We start from the raw sequence: 22,166 nt of genomic DNA on the forward strand, positions 1-22,166 counted from the left end.
ATGAGTTCAGTTATTTCAACCATAATAAGAAAAATATAGAGTGAAAGTTCAGAAAATGTTTTGCAAGAAAAAATATACTAATATGAAAGGATTTTTAGTCTTTTTAAGAAAGAAAGTTCCTAACTATACCACAAAAAAAAAGAAAAGTAAATGAGTTTTTGTTTATCAATTTCTGATGCATGACACGCATTTTAAAGATTGGTCTCTAGGTATTTTATTCCAATTACTATGTAATATTAGTAGTCAAAAACAATACAACCTTCAATGTTGTGACAAAGCCTACTACACAGCAAGGTTTCTAAGCCTTGCTGCTATTGACATTTGGGGCTGGGTGATTCTTTGCTGTGCAAAGCCTGCCCTGCGCACTGTAGGATGTTTAGCAGCATCCCTGACCTCTACCCACTGGATGCCAGCAGCACTTCTGCCCCGGTTGTGACACCAAAAATGTCTCTAAGCCTTGCTAACTGCCTCCTGAGGGGTAAAATCACCCCCTTTTGACAACCACTGTACTAAAGCAACTTTGGTGAGAAGGAGGCTAACCTCTTTAGAAAAGTTACAAATGCACAATAGTAAAATATTCAAATAGTATTAAAAATAAATGTTTCCATTCTACCTCATCCCATCCCATGCCCTAGAGGAGTCGGGATTTAACCATTTCTGTATTTTAATTTTTAATTAGTTTTCATTTTTATCTAACTTATACATTTTTTAAAAGTCAAATAATGGTTAAAAACAAAAACTTATAACAAAAAATGTCATCAGTTGCATTCCCCACTCTTTCCCCCAGAGGCAGCCAGTTCCAGCCTTTTAAGTGTTTCTTTTGGTATTTTCTTCCATATCTCTAGATAATGTACTTATCCTGCTGTCACTAAAGTGATATATTACCTACTGGCTTCTTATTATTGCAGTTGACAATTTAATATTCTTATACTTTGCCTCTAACTTCCCAGTAAATTCACCCTCTTTTTCTTGTTAAATCAATAGGCAAAGTTCAAATTATGATTATTTGAGTATTGTACTATACTGTATGTATTGCACTGTAGTAGTGCAATAGTAGTGTAGTATGTTTATACTTTCCTGAATAACTTTTTTCCTGCACAAAACCCAAAACCCCTATTTTTATTTCATTCACAATTTAATTTAACATTTAATTCCTTTTCTTATATTTTTTTAAATCTTAAATCTTCCAAACATCCTGTGGTCTTTTCACCGGGTTAAATATATCAGATAATATATCAGTTCCATCTTCTTCCTGGAAATCTCCATTATCCTGTTCTCCCTCACTCCTCCCATCCCCCAAGGATCAGAGCTCTTTGTTCTCTAGACTTCATACGTGGCTGAAGCCCTGGGACTTGCTTTCTGCTTTATACCAAGGATACCCTCCTCTCTTGTGTTAGGTTCCAGATCCCCTGAATCATGGATCCAATTTTCCCCTCCATTTTTATCTTATTTCGTTAATTTAACAGAGCACATAGTAGCTTCCTTAAAAGGTGTATGAAATGTAAAATGTTTGAGCATTTGTGTGTCTGAAAAATGTCTTTATTCAACTCTAATACTTGACTTATAGTTTGTCTGGATATAAAATCCTAGGTTGAAAACCATATTTTTTCTCAGATATTTGAAGGCATACCCCTTCCCTTTAATTTACTTTTAAGTATAGCATACATTCAGAAAAGTGCACATATCATAAGTGTATAGACTAGTGAATGTTTATAAACTGAACACACTCATGTAACCAGGACCCGGATCAAGTAAAAGACTTCTTAGACGTAAAAATCAAGACCAGTAAAGGAAAAAGTGGGTACACTGGTTTTCATCAAAATTAAAAACTTTTGTTTGATAAAAGAATTGTCAAAAAGGTGAAAAAGGGCTTCCCTGGTGGTGCAGTGGTTGAGAGTCTGCCTGCCGATGCAGGGGATGCAGGTTCGTGCCCCGGTCCGGGAAGATCCCACATGCCGTGGAGCGGCTAGGCCCGTGAGCCATGGCCGCTGAGCCTGCGCGTCCGGAGCCTGTGCTCCGCAACGGGAGAGGCCACAACAGTGAGAGGCCCGCGTACAGAAAAAAAAAAAAAAGGTGAAAAAACCCCCAAGTTTTTCTTATTGGCTAGCAGAAAATATCTGCGAGTCACACATCATTCAGAATATATAAAGAATTCTCTAAACCCAATGATAAGAAAACAAACAATTCAATCAGAAAATGGACAGAATATTTGAACAATTTATGCTGATGGCAAATAAATTTTTAAAAAATGTTCAACATTGGTCATTAGGGAAATGCAAATTAAAACCACAATGAGATAACACCATATACTTATTTTGGTTTAAATTTTTTAAAATGGTTAAAATAGAAAATACTGATAGTACCAAATGCTGGCAAGGGTATAGAGAAACTGGATGTCTCATTTATTGCTGGTGGGAATATAAAATGGTAGAGCCACTCTGGAAAATTGTTTGGCAGTTTTAAAAAAAAACTAAACACACATTTACCAAATGACCCACTAATTGGACTCCTGGGCATGTACCCTAGAGAAATGAAAACGTAAGTCACACAAAAATTTATACATGAATGTTCATAGTAGCTTTATTTGTAATAGCCCCAAACTAGAAACAACCCAAATGTCTTTCAACAAGTGAATGGCTAAATAAACTGTGAAACAAAATATAATTGTAATAGAATACTACTTAGCAATAGAAAGAAACTATTGGTACACACAATAGCTTGGATCTATCTCAAGAGCATTATGCTGAGTTGAAAAAGCAATCTTAAAAGTTCAGACTTCCGGGTAAGATGGCAGAAGAGTAAGACGCGGAGATCACCTTCCTCCCCACAGATACACCAGAAATACAGCTACACGTGGAACAACTCCTACAGAACACCTACTGAACGCTGGCAGAAGACCCCAGACCTCCCAAAAGGCAAGAAACTCCCCACATACCTGGGTAGGGCAAAGCAGAGAGATTCCCGCACAGAGGAGCGGTGCCGAGCGGCACTCACCAGCCCGAGAGGCTTGTCTGCTCCCCCGCCGGGGCAGGCGGCGCTGGAGCTGAGGCTCGGGCTTCAGTCAGAGCTCAGGGAGAGGACTGGGGCTGGCGGCGAGAACTCAGCCTGAAGGGGGCTAATGTGCCACAGCTAGCCGGGAGGGAGTCCGGGAAAACTCTGGAGCTGCCGAAGAGGCAGGAGACTTTTTCTTCCCTCTTGGTTTCCTGGTGCGCGAGGAGAGGGGATTAAGAGCGCCGCGTAAAGGAGCTCCAGAGACGGGCGCGAGTCGCGGCTGAAAGCGCGGAGCCCAGAGACGGGCGTGGGACGCTGGGGCTGCTGCTGCCGCCGCCAAGAAGCCTGTGTGCGAGCGCAGGTCACTGTCCACACTGCCCTTCCGGGAGCCTGTGCAGCCTGCCACTGCCGGGGTCCCGGGATCCAGGGGCGGCTTCCCTGGGAGAACGCACGGCGCGCCTCGGGCTGGTGCAACGTCACGCCGACCTCTGCCGCTGCAGGCTCGCCCCGCACTCCGTGCCCCTCCCTCCCGCCCGGCCTGAGTGAGCCAGAGTCCCCGAAGAGGCTGCTCCTTTAACCCTGTCCTGTCTGAGCGAAGAACAGACGCCCTCCGGCGACCTACACGCAGAGGCGGGGCCAAATCCAAAGCTGAGACCCAGGAGCTGTGAGAACAAAGAAGAGAAAGGGAAACCTCTCCCAGCAGCCTCAGAAGCAGCGGATTAAAGCTCCACAATCAACTTCATGTACCCTGCATCTGTGGAATACATGAATAGACAGCAAATCATCCCAAATTGAGGAGCCAGGAGTCAGTGCTGTGCCTCTGAGGTGGGAGAGCGAACATCAGGACACTGGTCCACAAGAGACCTCCCAGCTCCACATAATATCAAACGGCGAAAATCTTCCAGAGATCTCCATCTCAACACCAGCACCCAGCTTCACTCAACGACCAGCAAGCTACAGTGCTGGACACCCTATGCCAAACAACTAGCAAGACAGGAACACAACGCCACCCATTAGCAGAGAGGCTGCCTCAAATCATAAAAAGTCCGCAAACACCCCAAAACACACCACCAGACGTGGACCTGCCCACCAGAAAGACAAGATCCAGCCTCATTCACCAGAACACAGGCAGTAGTCCCCTCCACCAAGAAGCCTACACAACCCACTAAACCAACCTTAGCCACTGGGGACAGACACCAAAAACAACGGGAACTACGAACCTGCAGCCTGCAAAAAGGAGACCCCAAACACAGTAACATAAGCAAAATGAGAAGACAGAAAAACACACAGCAGGAGAAGGAGCAAGATAAAAACCCACCAGACCTAACAAATGAAGAGGTAATAGGCAGTCTATCTGAAAAAGAATTCAGAATAATGATGGTAAAGATGATCCAAAATCTTGGAAATAGAATAGACAAAATGCAAGAAACAGTTAACAAGGACCTAGAAGAACTAAAGATGAATCAAGCATCGATTAAAAACACAATACATGAAATAAAAAATACTCTAGATGGGATCAATAGCAGAATAACTGAGGCAGAAGAACGGATAAGTGAGGTGGAAGATAAAATAGTGGAAATAACTGCTGCACAGCAAAATAAAGAAAAAAGAATGAAAAGAACAGAGGACAGTCTCAGAGACCTCTGGGACAACATTAAACGCACCAACATTCGAATTATAGGGGTTCCAAAAGAAGAAGAGAAAAAGAAAGGGACTGAGAAAATATTTGAAGAGATTATAATTGAAAACTTCCCTAATATGGGAAAGGAAATAGTTAATCAAGTCCAGGAGGCACAGAGAGTCCCATACAGAATAAATCCAAGGAGAAATACACCAAGACACATATTAATCAAACTGTCAAAAATTAAACACAAAGAAATCATATTAAAAGCAGCAAGGCAAAAACAACAAATAACACACAAGGGAATCCCCATCAGGATAACAGCTGATCTCTCAGCAGAAACTCTACAAGCCAGAAGGGAGTGGCAGGACATACTTAAAGTGATGAAAGAGAAAAACCTGCAACCAAGATTACTCTACCCAGCAAGGATCTCATTCAGATTTGATGGAGAAATTAAAACCTTTACAGACAAGCAAAAGCTGAGAGAGTTCAGCACCACCAAACCAGCTTTACAACAAATGCTAAAGGAACTTCTCTAGGAAAGAAATACAACAGAAGGAAAAGAACTACAATAACGAACCCAAAACAATTAAGAAAATGGGAATAGGAACATACATATCAATAATTACCTTAAATGTAAATGGGGCCTCCCTGGTGGCGCAAGTGGTTGGGAGTCCGCCTGCCGATGCAGGGGATGCGGGTTCGTGCCCCGGTCTGGGAGGATCCCATATGCCGCGGAGCGGCTGGGCCCGTGAGCCATGGCCGCTGGGCCTGCGTGTCCGGAGCCTGCGCGTCCGGAGCCTGTGCTCCGCAACGGGGGAGGCCACAACAGTGAGAGGCCCGCATACCGCAAAAAAAAAAAAAAAAAAAAAAAAATGTAAATGGACTAAATGCTCCCACCAAAAGACACAGACTGGCTGAATGGATACAAAAACAAGACCCATATATATGCTGTCTACAAGAGACCCACTTCAGACCTAGAGACACATACAGACTGAAAGTAAGGGGATGGAAAAAGATATTCCATGCAAATGGAAACCAAAAGAAAGCTGGAGTAGCAATTCTCATATCAGACAAAATAGACTTTAAAATAAAGACTACTAGAAGAGACGAAGAAGGACACTACATAATGCTCAAGGGATCAATCCAAGAAGAAGATATAACAGTTGTAAATATTTATGCACCAAACATAGGAGCACCTCAATACATAAGGGAAATATTAACAGCCATAAAAGGAGAAATCGACAGTAACACAATCATAGTAGGGGACTTTAACACCCCACTTTCACCAATGGACAGGTCATCCAAAATGAAAATAAATAAGGAAACACAAGCTTTAAATGATACATTAAACAAGATGGACTTAATTGATATTTACAGGACATTCCATCCAAAAACAACAGAATACACATTTTTCTCAAGTGCTCATGGAACATTCTCCAGGATAGATCATATCTTGGGTCACAAATCAAGCCTTGGTAAATTTAAGAAAATTGAAATTGTATCAAGTATCTTTTCCGACCACAATGCTATGAGACTAGATATCAATTACAGGAAAAGAGCTGTAAAACATACAAACACATGGAGGCTAAACAATACACTACTTAATAACGAAGTGATCACTGAAGAAATCAAAGAGGAAATTAAAAAATACCTAGAAACAAATGACAATGGAGACACGACGACCCAAAACCTATGGGATGCAGCAAAAGCAGTTCTAAGAGGGAAGTTTATGGCAATACAATCCCACCTTAAGAAACAGGAAATATCTCGAATAAACAACCTAACCTTGCACCTAAAGCAATTAGAGAAAGAAGAACAAAAACATCCCAAAGTTAGCAGAAGGAAAGAAATCATAAAAATCAGATCAGAAATAAATGAAAAAGAAATGAAGGAAACGATAGCAAAGATCAATAAAACTAAAAGCTGGTTCTTTGAGAAGATAAACAAAATTGATAAACCATTAGCCAGACTCATCAAGAAAAAAAGGGAGAAGACTCAAATCAATAGAATTAGAAATGAAAAAGGAGAAGTAACAACTGACACTGCAGAAATACAAAAGATCATGAGAGATTACTATAAGCAACTCTATGCCAATAAAATGGACAACCTGGAAGAAATGGAAAAATTCTTAGAAATGCACAACCTGCCAAGACTGAATCAGGAAGAAATAGAAAATATGAATAGACCAATCACAAGCACTGTAATTGAAACTGTGATAAAAAATCTTCCAACAAACAAAAGCCCCGGACCAGATGGCTTCACAGGCGAATTCTATCAAGCATTTAGAGAAGAGCTAACACCTATCCTTCTCAAACTCTTCCAAAATATAGCAGAGGGAGGAACACTCCCAAACTCATTCTACGAGGCCACCATCACCTTGATACCAAAACCAGACAAGGATGTCACAAAGAAAGAAAACTACAGGCCAATATCACTGATGAACATAGATGCAAAAATCCTCAACAAAATACTAGCAAACAGAATCCAACAGCACATTAAAAGGATCATACACCATGATCAAGTGGGGTTTATTCCAGGAATGCAAGGATTCTTCAATATATGCAAATCAATCAATGTGATACACCATATCAACAAACTGAAGGAGAAAAACCATATGATCATCTCAATAGATGCAGAGAAAGCTTTTGACAAAATTCAACACCCATTTATGATAAAAACCCTGCAGAAAGTAGGCATAGAGGGAACTTTCCTCAACATAATAAAGGCCATATATGACAAACCCACAGCCAGCATCGTCCTCAATGGTGAAAAACTGAAACCATTTCCACTAAGATCAGGAACAAGACAAGGTTGCCCACTCTCACCACTCTTATTCTACATAGTTTTGGAAGTTTTAGCCACAGCAATCAGAGAAGAAAAGGAAATAAAAGGAATCCAAATGGGAAAGAAGAAGTAAAGCTGTCACTGTTTGCAGATGACATGATACTATACATAGAGAATCCTAAAGATGCTACCAGAAAACTACTAGAGCTAATCAATGAATTTGGTAAAGTTGCAGGATACAAAATTAATGCACAGAAATCTCTGGCATTCCTATATACTAATGATGAAAAATCTGAAAGTGAAATCAAGGAAACACTCCCATTTACCATTGCAACAAAAAGAATAAAATATCTAGGAATAAACCTACCTAAGGAGACAAAAGACCTGTATGCAGAAAATTATAAGACACTGATGAAAGAAATTAAAGATGATACAAATAGATGGAGAGATGTACCATGTTCTTGGATTGGAAGAATCAACATTGTGAAAATGACTCTACTACCCAAAGCAATCTACAGATTCAATGCAATACCTATCAAACTACCAATGGCATTTTTCACAGAACTAGAACAAAAAATTTCACAATTTATATGGAAACACAAAAGACCCCGAATAGCCAAAGCAATCTTGAGAACGAAAAACGGAGCTGGAGGAATCAGGCTCCCTGACTTCAGACTATACTACAAAGCTACAGTAATCAAGACAGCATGGTACTGGCACAAAAACAGAAAGATAGATCAATGGAACAGGATAGAAAGCCCAGAGATAAACCCACGGACATATGGTCACCTTATCTTTGATAAAGGAGGCAGGAATGTACAGTGGAGAAAGGACAGTCTCTTCAATAAGTGGTGCTGGGAAAACTGGACAGGGACATGTAAAAGTATGAGATTAGATCACTCCCTAACACCATACACAAAAATTAGCTCAAAATGGATTAAAGACCTAAATGTAAGGCCAGACACTATCAAACTCCTAGAGGAAAACATAGGCCGAACACTCTATGACATAAATCACAGCAAGATCCTTTTTGACCCACCTCCTAGAGAAATGGAAATAAAGACAAAAATAAACACATGGGACCTACTGAAACTTAAAAGCTTTTGCACAGCAAAGGAAACCATAAACAAGACGAAAAGACAACCCTCAGAATGGGAGAAAATATTTGCAAATGAAGCAACTGACAAAGGATTAATCTCCAAAATTTATAAGCAGCTCATGCAGCTCAATAGCAAAAAAACAAACAACCCAATCCAAAAATGGGCAGAAGAACTAAATAGACATTTCTCCACAGAAGATATACAGACTGCCATCAAACACATGAAAGGATGCTCAACATCTTTACTCATTAGAGAAATGCAAATCAAAACTACAATGAGATATCATCTCACACCAGTCAGAATGGCCATCATCAAAAAATCTAGAAACAATAAATGCTGGAGAGGGTGTGGAAAAAAGGGAACACTCTTGCACTGCTGGTGGGAATGTGAATTGGTACAGCCACTATGGAGAACGGTATGGAGGTTCCTTAAAAAACTACAAATAGAACTACCATATGACCCAGCAATCCCACTACTGGGCATATACCCTGAGAAAACCATAATTCAAAAAGAGACATGTACCAAAATGTTCATAGCAGCCCTATTTACAATAGCCCGGAGATGGAAACAACCTAAGTGTCCATCATCGGATGAATGGGTAAAGAAGATGTGGCACATATATACAATGGAATATTACTCAGCCATAAAAAGAAATGAAATTGAGCTATTTGTAATGAGGTGGATGGACCTAGAGTCTGTCATACAGAGTGAAGTAAGTCAGAAAGAGAAAGACAAATACTGTATGCTGACACATATATATGGAATTTAAGAAAAAAATGTCATCAAGAACATAGGGGTAAGACAGGAATAAAGACACAGACCTACTAGAGCATTGACTTGAGGATATGGGGAGGGGGAAGGGTAAGCTGTGACAAAGTGAAAGAGCGGCATGGACATATATACACTACCAAACGTAAGGTAGATAGCTAGTGGGAAGCAGCCGCATAGCACAGGGAGATCAGCTCGGTTCTTTGTGACCGCCTGGAGGGGTGGGATAGGGAGGGTGGGAGGGAGACGCAAAAGGGAGGGGATATGGGAACATATGTATATGTATAACTGATTAAATTTGTAAAATAAAAAAAATAAATAAATAAATACAAAAAAAAGAAAAAAATAAAAATAAAAATAAAGGAGAACCCTAAAAAAAAAAAAAAAAAAAAAGTTCACATGTATGATAATTTCATTTATATGACATTTGTGAAATTACAAAATTATAGAGTTGGAGAATAGATCAGTGGTTGCCAGGAGTTAGCAGGGAGGATGTGGCAGTAAAGAGAGGAGTAAGAGGGCGTTCCTTTGTGGAGACAGACCAGGTTTGTTATCTTGATCATGATAATACAGGGGATAAAATGTCATAGAACTGTACACACAGGCACACAAAAAAAGAAGAAGAAAAAGGAATGCATTCAAAGACTAGTGAAATCCAACTAAGGTCTGTAGTCTAGTTCCTTGTATTGTGTCAATATCAGTTTCCTAGTTTTGACAATCAGCTATAGTTATGATGATAATTCCAATTGGTGGTAGCTCATGGAGGTTATACAGCACCTCTCTGTACTATTTTTACAAGTTCTTGTGAATCTATACTTATTTCAAACTAATTTTTTACTCAAATTTTTGTTTTTTGTTTTCTTGTTATTTTGGGATGATATTTGGAAGGAGAAAGGGACTGAAAGATCTTACTCCACCATCTCCAAAACTCTTTGTATTGTTTATACATATTATAGTCCATACCTCATTACCTTTTAGAAATAGACAATTTTGTGGTCATATTCTTTTTTTTTTTTTTTTTTGCGGTATGCAGGCCTCTCACTGTTGTGGCCTTTCCTGTTGCCAAGCACAGGCTCCGGATATGCAGGCTCAGTGGCCATGGTTCACGGGCCTAGCCGCTCCGCAGCATGTGGGATCCTCCCAGACTGGGGCACGAACCCGTGTCCCCTGCATTGGCAGGCGGACCCTCAACCACTGCGCCACCAGGGAAGCCCTGTGGTCATATTCTTTATTACCAATAAAATATAAGGTAGGAATTTCTCTTTTTTTGGTGGGGATCGAATCCAGGTCCCCACAGTGACAGCACCAAATCCTAACCACTGGACGGCCAGGGAATTCCCATAGAGTAGTAATATTTTTAACAATTTGGGCTATGTTAATTTTTATAAAAATTCAAAAGGTACACATGAGTATACCTTTGCAAAGTTTTTCTCCAATTCTGTTCCTTTAGGCAACCACTTTACCAGTTTACTGTACATCTTGGGAATCATTCCATAATTTTCCATGGGCACAATGTTTGTTACCACTACTGCTACTATACTTTGTGGAGTCATTCATCATGGGCAGGGGGTGATGACCAGGGCCAAGAAGAGGTACCTCCTTTGTCGTACCCTTTGATGGATTTGACATGATCAGAATAATGATTTTCTCCTTTTCCACATTAACATACATAAAGACAAGCTACATTTTACTATTTAGTATGGATTCAACTGCAGTAATATTCTGTGGTATTCCATACACACACACACACACACACACACACACACAGTGCATGAGACTCAGAGTTGACTAGCTCATTACTGCCCTGAGATTAAGCTCATGAAAGACTGTCATTAATTGTACTTTAAGTTTCTTTATAATCACATTTAAATCTAAAATTGCAATATATGATTGTTATAAATATTCAAGCAACACAAATGAAGTAGATGTAAATACAGTAAGTGTACATGGAGTAGCTTATCCATTTTTCTGTTACTTTGTTTTTTTAAAGAGAGTTTCTTACCTTCCTGCTGCTAATGCTTTGCAAGATTATGTTTTGGTTTTTAGTAACTGTCATCATATCAGTTGGAGAAGAGTTTGTATCATGACAAATGTCAAGCAATGATTCAACATGTCTTTCTGCCAAAAGAAACATAATAATGTGTTTTGATGAGATGCATCTCCAGCAGTTTCACAGCAAGATCTAGCTCTAGGTTCTAAAATCAGTTCCATTTTGTCTAAGATTTTCTTGAAATAGTGGACTGGGATCCTGATGAAGCTTCGGGCCATAATTTTCACAAGAGTCCACCTAGAGGGGTGGGATAGGGAGGGTGGGAGGGAGGGAGACGCGAGAGAGAAGAGATATGGAAACATATGTATATGTATAACTGATTCACTTTGTTATAAAGCAGAAACTAACACACCATTGTAAAGCAATTATACTCCAATAAAGATGTTAAAAAAATAAAATAAAATAAAATAAAATGAAAAATAAGGAAAGAGAAATTATTATCATACAGACAGGAAAGTGATGGATGGTAAGGTAAAAACATACAAAAATGTTTGTCATTAATATTAAGTGGAAATATAGAAGATAACATAGAAAATAGATTAAAGATATAAATATGTGAAAAATATGCATGTAAATGGACAAAAATCAAAAGAAAACATGGAAAATGTTTATGTTATTAAGATTATGACAATTATTAAACATTTAAAATTTATTTTAATGTAATAACAAAATAAAAAGGAAGGAAATAAAAATTGCCCTTAATTAAAAAAAAAAAAAAAAAGAGTCCACAGAATGAATGGGGTTTTGTCTGTTTATTTTTAAAAAAGGGCCAAAGTTTCGAGCACACTTCCTGTCCAGCGCTTGAAGCCACATTAAACTGATAGAGTTCTAAAAATCAAACAGTGAATTTCCAATTAGTTCCTGGGGGACATTGCTCTCATATTCATCCCTCTCCTGCTATCCTGACTTCTTCAAATAAGCACAGGCTCGTCCATGAAAACTTCCTCTTGCAATCGTTCTTCCATTTATCCTAATAACTGAAACAAATTTGAATGCGTGATCTATACTCATATCCTCCATTTCTTCACCATATCCTCTTTCTTTACTCTTTGCAACCTGTCTTCTGCCTCTATCCTGCCATTGAAACTCTCACTTCCTTATCACATCGGCTTTGTAACCTCTTTTCCAATTTGACGTTGTTTCCCACTCCTTCCTTCTTGTAACTCTCTCCCAATTCTCCTCCCTTTCTCATTCCCTTGAGTCTCTATGTGCACAGCTCTCTCTAACTGTGGGCGCACTTCCTCTGTTCAGCCCCTGCAATTTTCTTACCATCATCAGTACATTAGTGATCTTACCTACTCTCAGGTCCTCACAATCTCCTTGTAGAGAACTCCCAAAAGAACATATCAACCCATCCATTCCCACAAGCCCTGTCCTACAGAAAATTGCTACTTTGAACGTCCTAAGTTTCCATCAAATGTAGTGTTTTACAACTCATTACCTTCAACATCCTCACCAAACCAAAGTGTTCTCCTATTTTGTTGATTGTATTTCTATCTCCCCACTTCCTAGGGCTGAAACATTGGAATCATGTTTAACTCAACTCCCTCAACCCTCGTCTCTGTGTCTCCTCTATCAATGTTACAGCACTAAATTCTGTGAATTCTTTCACAATCTCTTAGACTCACCATACCCAGCACTTCTCAGGCCCACTACACACCATGCCCAAAGACTCTTTTCCTGGTCCTTATAACTGCACATGGGTACTTCTGTAGTTTCTTAAGAGAGCTTCCCTGGTATGAGTCTCTTCCTTCAAATTCATCCAACACAATGACAGCTTAATTTTCCTAAAACATGGCTTTCATCATTACCTGGCTTAAAAGTCTTTAGTGACTCTATTTTATTGGGAAAAAAAAATGTCCTTCAGGCTGACATTTAATGAGTCCTCAATGGACCCAGTTTCTTTCTTTCTTTTTTTTTTAAAATAAATTTATTTATTTTATTTATTTATTCTTGGCTGTGTTGGGTCTTCATTGCTGTGTGCGGGCTTTCTCTAATTGCAGTGAGTGGGGGCTACTCTTCTCTTTATTGTGGCCCGCGGACTTCTCATTGGACTCTCTTGTTGCGGAGCACAGGCTCTAGGCATGCAGACTTCCATAGTTGTGGCTCGTGGGCTATAGAGCACAGGCTCAGTAGTTGTGGCGCACGGGCTTAGTTGCGGCCCGACATGTGGGATCTTCCTGGACCAGGGCTCGAACCCATGTCCCCTGCATTGGCAAGTGGATTCTTAACCACTGCGCCACCGGGGAAGTCCCTGGACCCAGTTTCTTTATGTATCTAATCTTCTGTATTCCTTTTCCCTGACATGAACTGTTGGTTCTAGTCTCCCATTTGCTCCTGGGATAAGCCATGCTCACTTACAGTATGATGCCTCTGCTCCACAAAATTAAATCTCATCTTTTTTTTTTTTTTTGCGGTACGCGGGTCTCTCACTGTTGTGGCCTCTCCCGTTGCAGAGCACAGGCTCCAGACGCGCAGGCTCAGCGGCCATGGCTCACTGGCCTAGCCGCTCCGCGGCATGTGGGATCTTCCTGGACTGGGGCACGAACCCGTGTCCCCTGCATCGGCAGGCGGACTGTCAACCACTGCGCCACCAGGGAAGCCCAAATCTCATCATTTTTTTAGGACCAGATTGAGTCTCACCTCTTCCATGAAACCTCCCTGGGGATAACCTTGTTCCCTGCCAAGAAGCTTCCAAAAAAAGCCAATCAAACAATAAAGTCAAGCAGCTTTCACAGTCACATGTGGCTCAGTGGCACTTTTTCTATTACACTTTTCTCTGTGGCTGGCTTTTTTGTCCTGCTCAGACTCTTTCTCCCTGCCTATATCACACCTTCTCTCTTCTTCTCTTCCTTCCTATCTTACCCAGCATTTGAGAACCACTGTAAGTCCTTCTTCCCCTTTCAAGTTTACAACAAGCTCTTTCTCCTCTGACTTACATGATGTGTCCCTGACTATACTGAACACTTTCAAAAGGTTGGACCATGTCTTAGACTTCTTTGCCTGCCTCAGAGTATCTAGTTTTGGGTCTTGTACAAAGTCCCTGCTCAATAAATAGTTGTTCACTTGATTTCTTTTTTAAAAATTCATTGAAGTATCATTGATTTACAATGTTGTGTTAATTTCTACTGTACAGCAACGTGATTCATTTATACATATATACACATTTAGTTTGATTTCTTTAAATGGATCCATCAAATCCATGTAGAAAAAGAAAGATTTCTAATACAGCTTTTGTAGTTAGAGAATTTTGAAAGTGGAATAGAAATATTTACCTGGTTTTGGCATAGAATTCATTAGAATGTCCAATAACTGCTGTTTTCTGAAACTTCCTATTTGTGACACATAATGTATTGCTTATTTTCCACTAAAATCACAGAGTTTAGGGTCTCTAGGAAGAATAGAATCAACATCAAAGATTAGTTAGTTCAATCTATTGAAAAAGAAAACCACTGACATCAAATAAATAAAAGTTATTTATTTTACTATAAAAGTACTTTTACTTTTAATTACTATAAAAGTAATTTTATAGTTTGGGGATAACAATAATGACTTCAAAATGTATGAGAGAGGGTGACAAATTTTCAAATTTTTAAGTGAGAAGAATATGCTGTATATCTTATGCCTCTCCCATTCTAAAAACCTTCTAAGGCAGAAAATTTCCAACTTTGGACAAGAAGTTTCATAATTCTTTAATAATCAAGCAAAGATAAAAATTTTTTAAATTATTTATTTATTTATTTTAGGCTGTGTTGGGTTTTCATTTCTGTGCGAGGGCTTTCTCTAGTTGCAGTGAGTGGGGGCCACTCCTCAACGCGGTGCGCGGGCCTCTCACTATCGCGGCCTCTCTTGTCGCGGAGCACAGGCTCCAGATGTGCAGGCTCAGTAGTTGTGGCTCACAGGCCGAGTTGCTCCGCGGCATGTGGGATCTTCCCAGACCAGGGCTCGAACCTGTGTCCCCTGCATGGACAGGCAGATTCTCAACCCCAGCGCCACCAGGGAAGCCCTAAAAAACATCTTGATTAACTGTTGTCTTATCTCCTCCACATAGCTGACTTGATTGTTTTTTTTCTTTCCAATGGTTTAGTTAATTGCTTAGTCTTGATATTTCTTTTTCCTAATGCTAACAGCTAGCTCTTTTATCATTCAAAATAGTAGAATGGCCTAGCATCTCACTTTGAAATTAAACTGATATGCTTATTTCACAGGCTTTTGGTTGAGTGGAGTGATCATATCATAAAATCTCTGCGTGATTTTTTCATTCCTCTTTGCCTTGCCCTGTGACTGTTAAGCCCAACTGACTGGTCTTAGGGCTCCTTGAATCAGCACCAATCTCCTCTCTCTGCTGTACTGGATCCTAGAATTAGACATGAGCTCAGAGAGGTCCAAAGGGTAAATGATGGAACTCTTATTAACAGATTATGGTAAGAGAAACAATGACTAAACTTGCTTCACTAGTCACATTCTGGGACCAGGAGCGAATTGATCATGGTTTCCAACATAACACCTTTGAATTTGAATCTCTTTTTTGCTATGGGACAGGGTAATGTTTTATGATCTGCAACAATATTCTTATGACCTTTTCTCCATTAAAAGTCATGATTCAAAAGAGTTAGCATGGGACCAAGAATCGATGGACTGCCACTACCTTGATATGTGGCCTTAAGCAAGTCATTTATCTTGTTAGGACCTTGTTTTGCTCATCTGCCTTGATTAGTGTTTCTTCATGTGGTGTCCTTTGATCTCCAGTATTCTGGACCCCACTCCAGGCCTACTAAACACCATCTCTGGGGTGATGTCCAGTAATCTCCATTTTTAACAATCTCTTCAGCTGTTGTTTAACGCTAAAGTTTGACATAGCTTCAGACTTCCATCTTCATCCTATTATACTAATTGATCCTTTTACAATAGATCATGTTCTTGACTATACTTTTGTTCTGGAAGTTTCATCTTCCTTTTTTATTCCCAAAACAAAATTCCTGTGAAATACTGAGAAAGAGCTTTGTCCATCTTTTCTTATTTGATGACAAGATAAATAGGTAGCAAACAGAATTAGGAAACTGCAATTCTGACATGAAAGACTGTTTATTAACCCTCTAATTTTTAAAAGAAATTGTTTACGTCTCCTATCCTAAAAGAGCAGGCTGACGTGTAATCTTTAGATAACTGTAAATCATTACTATAAATTGTTTTTGATAATTGACAGTACTTTCTGCAATAATTAGTAACATTTGGGGGGTAGGAAGCTGTATACTCCAGAATTATTTGACATTCCCAGGAAGTACCAAAAGAGTAAGTATTTAAACAAGTAAAACAAAGGGCCAATATCATAAGAATAATAGATAGTAACCTCTAACATCTGTACATCACTTTGCAACTTCGAAGTCCCTTTTGTGACCATGCATGTGCGTTTCATATATATATACATTTTATATATATATATATCTTATATATATACAGCATTTAATATATATTCACTATATATTTATATATATAATGAAATATATATATATATATATATATATATATATATATATAGCAATATATACGTCTAGGTTTGCAAATGACTTTGTAAGTAACAATGGCAGAGACACCCTTCCTTGGGTGCTGACTGACCACTTATACTCACGCGTGATGCCTGAGGAGCTCAGACAGAACCTCCGCAGGTCTACAGAGGGTTAACATATAAAGACTCTCAAACAGGTCCACATCTCTCACAGCCAGCATCAGAGGGGTGAAGCCATGTTGGTTTGGGAAATTTATATCTAGGAACTCTTCAGATGCCTTTAAAAACATGAAACTTTATTTCTGTTATGTCTTTACTGCATGTCTATTAATACTAATCTTTGCATTTTCATTGTTTGGCCAAATTCTCAACTTTAAGACATTCTTCCTCAATATCTTGAGAGGGAGCTGATTAACTGAAAGAACACAGGCCTGAGAGACAGACAGATCTCTGTTTGAATTTGAACTTTTTAAATTGGTTATTTAACCTCCCTGACAGGGTTATATCAAGGACAGTCTGTTAAAAGTTGATCAAATCACCCTGATGAAATAAGGGACCCCTAGTTAAATAATGGATACTTTTCATCTGGGACATAATCATACTAAAAAATTATTTGGTATTTATCTGAAATTCAAATTTAAATGAGTGTCCTGTATTTTTATTTGCAAAATCTGGCAACCCTATACACTGAACTTCAGGGGCTTCAGCTGCAAAGTGGGAATAACAGTGTTTACCCTTCAGGGTTGTTTTGATGATTGGAGATAGATAGAATATGAAAAGCACTGAGCAGAGTGTTTGATACATGCACAGTAAACATTTGTGTAATGAATGAATGATTTACAATGACAAGGTAGCTTATTATTTAACAGTATTTATATAGTCAAATGGATATGAATATATAGATGTTATATGTTTTTTTTTTTTTTTTTTTTTTTTTTTTTTTTTTTTTTTTTTTTCTTTTTGTGGTATGCGGGCCTCTTACTGTTGTGGCCTCTCCCGTTGCGGAGCACAGGCTCCGGACGCGCAGGCTCAGCAGCCATGGCTCACGGGCCCAGCCGCTCCGCGGCATATGGGATCCTCCCAGACCGGGGCACGAACCCGTATCCCCTGCATCGGCAGGCGGACTCTTAACCACTGCGCCACCAGGGAGGCCCTATATGTTTTTTTAATGAAAGTAAAATTTAATTTGGATAATTCAGAACTGAGAAGCTACTGGAAGGCCAAATTATCCAAATTGTTTATTTTCTAGACCAAAGTAACTCATGAATTTCCATCTCTATTTCACTTTATGCCACATCAATACAGTCGGTGTCTCTACCCCAGTTTCTCCAGGGACAGACTGGAGATAATGATATTACCTCAGAGGGGTGCTGTGGGAATTAATCAGTTATTATTTTTTTGTCTCTGAAAAGAAACCACTTCTTATATCAATGTTTATTATTAGTTAGAACTAACATGAAAGTTTTGAGCTGAGAATAGTTTTCCAATAGCACAGTAATTGAGGATCTGTTGATTAAACTCTGGATCCAGTTACAGGTACCAGTTTTTTAAAACTTAGGGACTTATCTTGAGGAGTGAAAAATGTGGTTATGAAAACAGACATTGTCCCACTACTGGGCATTTACCCTGAGAAAACCAGAATTCAAAAAAAGCCGTGTACCAAAGTGTTCATTGCAGCTCTATTTACAATAGCCAGGACATGGAAGTAACCTAAGTGTCCATCAGCAGATGAATGGATAAAGAAGATGTGGCATATATATACAATGGAATATTACTCAGCCATAAAAAGGAACGAAATTGAGTTATTTTTAGCAAGGTGGATGGACCTAGAGACTGTCATACAGAGTGAAGTAAGTCAAAAAGAGAAAAACAAATACCGTATGCTAACACATATATATGGAATCTAAAAAAAGGAAAATGGTCAGAAGAACCTAGGGGCAAGACGGGAATAAAGATGTAAAGATGCAGACCTACTAGAGAATGGACTTGAGGATATGGGGAGGGGGAAGGGTAAGCTGGAACAAAGTAAGAGAGTGGCATGGACATATATACACTACCAAACGTAAAATAGATAACTAGTGGGAAGCAGCCACATAGCACAGGGAGATCAGCTTGGTGCTTTATGACCACCTAGACGGGTGGGATAGGGAGGGTGGGAGGGAGTGAGATGCAAGAGGGAAGAGATATGGGGACATATGTATATGTATAACTGATTCACTTTGTTATAAAGCAGAAACTGACACACCATTGTAAAGCAATTATACTCTAGTAAAGATGTTAAATATATATATATATATATGTATATGGTGATGGAGCTAACAGATTTAAAAAAAAAAGAAAGAAAAGAAAACACATTGAATGACAGCAACAACTGTTGAAAATACCATTAAAGTGAAATTTAGTGTCTTCCAAAAATATTTCTAAACCTCAGTGTATGATGTATGGCAATTTTAGACTATCGTTTAGTACAGCAAAATAATTTAGAGTTCTTTGGATTTTGTTGTCTGTTTCCTTGAACTCTAGGTGACCAGAATATCTTTCACTTTTTCTTTATCTGTGTCTCTACCATAAGGGAATAGAAGAAACTTTCCTAGCAGCAATTGATTTTCTTTCAGTTGGAAAGTCATGTGATCTGACAGTACCTCTGAAGGTAAATGCCAAGAGTAGGCAGTTGCCATTCACCAGTAATTAATGTCCTTGATTATGCATGTGGTTTTGCAAGTTACTCTGGGAAAGAGTCTCTATGGCCAGAAAATCTAAATAAGAAGATCAATACCCTAAAAAGACGGCATTTAAAAATGTATTCTCTTAACTTTAATCACAACTAAATATTATGCAAAGCATAGGCTCTCTGATTCCCTTTTCAAGATAAAGATAAAAACTGCAAATGGTCCGAAGGGATCTAAACAGCAATCGTACAAATGGCAATGATGTCAAGGGAACGCCTGTGAGTAAGTTGACAGTGGTTCTCCAGGGGCATCCTTGGGAGCACATTATTTCCCAGGGGTGCTACATGACTTCTCCTCGCATCCAGCTGGAAGAAGGTGTAAATAGGCTGCTGCTGTGTTCTTTTATTAATTTGTTTTCCACCCCAAGTGTCCAATTTAATTCTGTTTCTTTCTCATATTTCCTGCCTGAAACTTTCTGGAACTGCATTTGAAAAGAACTTATTTTTCTTTAAAAGGAGTCATACGTAGTCTGTTCCTTTCTCACCCCTCACCCACTCACCTACCCAAAGACAGAAGCAAACATCAGATTAACTGACCAGCAAGTGTTGAAGTTGTTCAAGGTCATCTTGCCATGAACTTTGAAGAAGTTGCATTTGGGGAGCCTGGATTCCACTGATGGCCAAGAGTTGCCTTTGGACATCACAACTAGCCACATGGACCGCGGTTTGATTTCTTTAATTGCAAAGGGTAATATCTACTCCATTTTCCAGAAGAAATCCAACAACCTGCAACACCACAGCATTCTAATTTAGCCTTTTTGAGTACCAATAGTGTCTCCTGGGTTGGGTAGAAAACTTATTTAGTGGGGCACAGCTCTGATTCATGATATAAGAAAGGAGAATAAGAGAGGCATAAAAATGAAGGATTGATTTGGATGCAGGTGACTGCTATTGCCTTTTTTTAATTTGGGAAACAAAAAATCTCCATGATAATGGGTAGTTTGGGGATATCTTTTTTTTTTTTTTTTTTTTTTGCAGTATGCGGGCCTCTCACTGTTGTGGCCTCTCCTGTTGCGAAGCACAGGCTCTGGACGCACAGGCTCAGCGGCCATGGCTCACGGGCCCAGCCGCTCCGCAGCATGTGGGATCCTCTCGGACCGGGGCACGAACTCGTGTCCCCTGAATCGGCAGGCGGACTCTCAACCACTGCGCCACCAGGGAAGCCCCTATATACTTATTTTTGAAAACAGTATTTTCAGTATCATTTCAGTTAAAAGAAATGCTTTCAGAAAAAAAAAAATTAAAACCTGTCCTTCAATAAAGATGAAAACTGGATAATCAGATAACAACTAGACTAGAAATACATATTTATATCACCAGCTCATCTATAAAGTGGAAATAAAACCCCAAAGGTATTTTTTCCCAAGCTTATTACCCTTAGCAATGAAATGACAATGCATGTTATGGAATCGTGGGCTTAACTCTTAAGTGAGAGCATTTCAAAAGTAGTATCTACCTCAAAAATAAAAACTAAAATTAATATTTAAACCAACTGCAACCCCAAAGTTATTAAATCAAATCACTACAGTACTGAGCACTGTGGTTGTTTATTTGGTAATCTACTGTCTCATACACTCAGCAGTGACTGGAGGAGGACAATAATGATTGAATTGACATACAGCAGTATCCCTATACATGGGTAGCTCTTTCAATGAAAGTGGACGGACCCACCCTGCTTTTTATTAGTGAGCTCCATTTCCTCTTCTGATCTTCAATCTGTACATTTCCATCTTAAGTTTTTTCATGAAAAAGCTTTTCTCAATTTTTCTTTTAGGATTGTTTTGATCAACGATTTTTTTAAGCAATAACATTTCATTCCACAGGGATTGCTGGTTTAGCATCTATTGAAGCCCTGTTCTTGTATCTTTAATTGTATGTATGATTAATCTACAATACTTGTAAAACAAAATCTTTTTATTATACTTTACATATGATTTGGAATCTTATGTAATTAAGACTTAAAGCAATGGGAATCTCCTTTTATGTTAAGAAAATATAGCCAAGAACACATACAATACTGAGTGGCACAAGAAGGTTTATACCATGTGAAGTTAACACATATATAGGTGATTAAACTAAAATAAAAGTTTGTTGCTGGGTATAATTCAATGGACATAAGTATTTTTATATACTTCTCTTGTCCTTACCAGTTTAGCCTACTGGTTTAGAGGCATTTATATAAAGTATTGGATGGGATTGTTTCAATATCTGAAAAGTCAAAAATAGCTTATTACAACGACTCTAAGGATATAATTATTTGAGATTAGGACACAGTTTCCTCTATCAGTTTACCTGATGTTTCTCCTTTGGGACATCCTTGGGGAGAAAAAAAAGTTGCAACATTTGGTATTATCCAAAATGTGATGAAAAGTGGAGATTTGGCTTACCTGTGGTATGTTTTGCAGAGGAAGTTGGTCCACTGTTGAAGAAACACCAAGCCAAACAGCAGTCAACATCATTCTAATTCATCGTGGCACTGATTTCTGGGACAGCTGTCAACCCACACTTCAACAAGGGATCCATTTAAAAGCAGCATAGATATCGATTTTTTCTTTGATTATTTTCCAGTGGTTCACAGCTCACAGTACTTGAAAAAAAAGATATTTAAAGCTGGT

At 39.0% G+C, this 22,166-nt stretch overlaps 1 protein-coding gene across 1 annotated transcript in view; it reads right to left on the reverse strand.

Annotated features, from left to right (window-relative positions):
- The window catches only part of MAP3K19 (mitogen-activated protein kinase kinase kinase 19), a 50,673-nt gene extending 30,399 nt beyond the window's left edge, over window positions 1-20,274 (reverse strand). The window contains 4 exon segments of the mRNA XM_060105950.1: window positions 11,270-11,385; window positions 14,593-14,708; window positions 16,947-17,101; window positions 20,089-20,274. Coding sequence (XP_059961933.1) covers window positions 11,270-11,385; window positions 14,593-14,614 — 138 coding nt within the window. The 5' untranslated portion in view covers window positions 14,615-14,708; window positions 16,947-17,101; window positions 20,089-20,274.
- Between the last annotated feature and the right edge of the window lie 1,892 nt (window positions 20,275-22,166).

This window comes from Mesoplodon densirostris, chromosome 8 (genome assembly GCF_025265405.1).
Source record: "Mesoplodon densirostris isolate mMesDen1 chromosome 8, mMesDen1 primary haplotype, whole genome shotgun sequence".
Lineage (NCBI taxonomy): Eukaryota > Metazoa > Chordata > Mammalia > Artiodactyla > Ziphiidae > Mesoplodon > Mesoplodon densirostris.